The 2,181-nt window shown below is 36.3% G+C and overlaps 1 protein-coding gene across 1 annotated transcript in view; it reads right to left on the bottom strand.

Moving 5' to 3' along the window:
- SUB1 (SUB1 homolog, transcriptional regulator) overlaps positions 1 to 2,181 on the bottom strand; it is an 18,436-nt gene that overhangs the window by 11,552 nt on the left and 4,703 nt on the right. Inside the window, exon 3 of the mRNA XM_011356457.2 lies at positions 1,477 to 1,599. Coding sequence (XP_011354759.1) covers positions 1,477 to 1,599 — 123 coding nt within the window. The remainder of the gene's footprint in view (positions 1 to 1,476; positions 1,600 to 2,181) is intronic.

Here is a 2,181-nt window from a genome sequence, read left to right as displayed (position 1 = left end):
ATAGAAGGAAATAACAGAATAGGATGACAGAATGCATATAATTTTACATGCATATAATTTGGAGATTGGCAGGTAATAAAACCAGTATGTACATCATATGGAACGATAATTTTTAAATTGGAAATCTGATAAAGGTTATAATTAATCCCTTCAAATATATAAAAAAAAAAATTCACATAAGTAACTTCATGGACACCCTAAAGTACATCCATGAAGACCCAACCTCGGTGGGTTAAGAACACTTGACTCTGTAATGACTTAACTTAGAAGTATCAGGTTTATCCTTAAATTATCACATCAACTAAGGTGGTATTACTGAACCTTATGTCTACCTTTGAGGAAAAATTTGGACGAAAGTGCTCTGCCTCGACCATCTGCCCCTTAAGACACTAAGTAATTACTGTACTCATCTACTTTCTTTCACCTTCTCTGGTCTATATCCCCTTTTCTCTTCCTTCCTGAACATCAATCACCAAGACATGTCCTCAGTCGCCTCTTCTCCCTATAATGTATACTTAATATGCTGATGATCCCACGTGAACGTTTCCCGGCCAAGCCCTTCATGTGTTACTGGAGACACTCTTCTTATCACATTTATAATCAGGTTCAAAAAGCCAAACTTAACCACCTTTCCCATTAAAACTACTTTTTCTCATTTCTATCAATAAAACCTACATTTCTATGGTACCTCAAATTCAAAACCAGTCTTCATTATTTCATTCCTCAGTCCATTTTTTCCTCATTAGTCATTTATAAACACTATTTCTTTTGAGGAAAAACCATCTAAGCCCTTATCACCTCACATTAAGCCCTTATCACCTCAAATACAGATTAAAGTCTATAATCAACAAAGAGATCTTACTTGCATCCATTTATCCCCACCACCTCTCCCCACAAACCCTTGTTGTATGATGATGCCTAACAAGTCTCCCTAAAACAAGGTAAAGCAACAAAGAAAAGAAGCCCTACTATTCCTCTCCGAATGGTTTCAGCAAATCCCTCTAATGAATTTCCCTTGCTCTGCTTCACTGTTCAACCTTTTTTCCACTATATATAAAAAGGGCCTACTTTAGTAAACCCACTCACCTTTTCTGTTCTCATCAAGCCAAAACTAGGCAGGTCCTAGTGCTGCTTCCTCTCCAATAATATCCTATCCACACTCACAGCCCAATACTAGACCTACCTCCTCCAACCTACTTTCTAAACGTGCAGTTCTCAATCTCTTCTTTTGGATTTCTATAGCTTTTAAATTCACATTGTCTTAAATATAGCAAAATTACAAACTTCTAGCCTTTAACAATAATCTAGGATCCTGTAAATTACTTTCATTTCTCCTATCCTGTGCTTACATTTCATGAATATCTTTAGTCATACACACATAAAAGATTACATGTTACCAGATTAAGATATTTTTATCATTCTTCAGATCAAATCAGATAATAAATCCTCTGGATTTATGAAAATAACCAACTTTACCTGAAACATGTTATCATCTCTGCTGCTGCTGCTCTGCTTAGAAGATGACAGAGCTCTTGAAGTTTCACCAGTCTTTTGCTTCTTTACAGGTTTTTCTGGAGGTACTTGCTTTTTTCTCTTTAACTTGAAAGAAAAACTTGACTATGGTTAAAATTTGCACTTAAAAATAAAACAAGACAGATTTGAGGGTGAAAAAGAGCGTATGTACAAGTTCACACTTCAATGACCTCAAGTAACCTCACAGAGTGATCCGATCACAAATTCCTAACTGGGCAGGTCAGGGAGGGTAGTCATGCCCCAGGGATGTAATTTTGTAGTAAAAGGTTTATCTTTGCCTTAAGCCTGCCTTGTTTCTGTGCTTCTAGTTTAACACACTTTTGAAATGTCTCCTTTTTCAGACCCCTGGGAAGCTTAATCACCCTCAAGAGAACACATCTAGTTAACTATCCTGTAATACAACCCCTGCCTTGTTTCTGCCACCTTCATGTAACCTTCTGTACGTTCCCTTCTTAAATCCAAATGTACTGAAGAAACTGTAAAACTGTCACTCTCCAGAAGATTGGAGATGTTGCTTCCAGGCAAGGTCATCACTTTGGTTCACATAAACTTATAAAAATTCTCTAATGGTTGGAACATTTCTTACATTGACAGGTTCAAAAGATTCCATTACTTTTTAAGACTTAAAGGATCAAAAGATTATATTTA

Source organism: Pteropus vampyrus, unplaced genomic scaffold (genome assembly GCF_000151845.1).
Source record: "Pteropus vampyrus isolate Shadow unplaced genomic scaffold, Pvam_2.0 Scaffold27, whole genome shotgun sequence".
Lineage (NCBI taxonomy): Eukaryota > Metazoa > Chordata > Mammalia > Chiroptera > Pteropodidae > Pteropus > Pteropus vampyrus.
The sequence above is the reverse complement of the archived record's forward strand: the minus strand, read 5'-3'. Positions and strand labels throughout refer to the sequence as shown.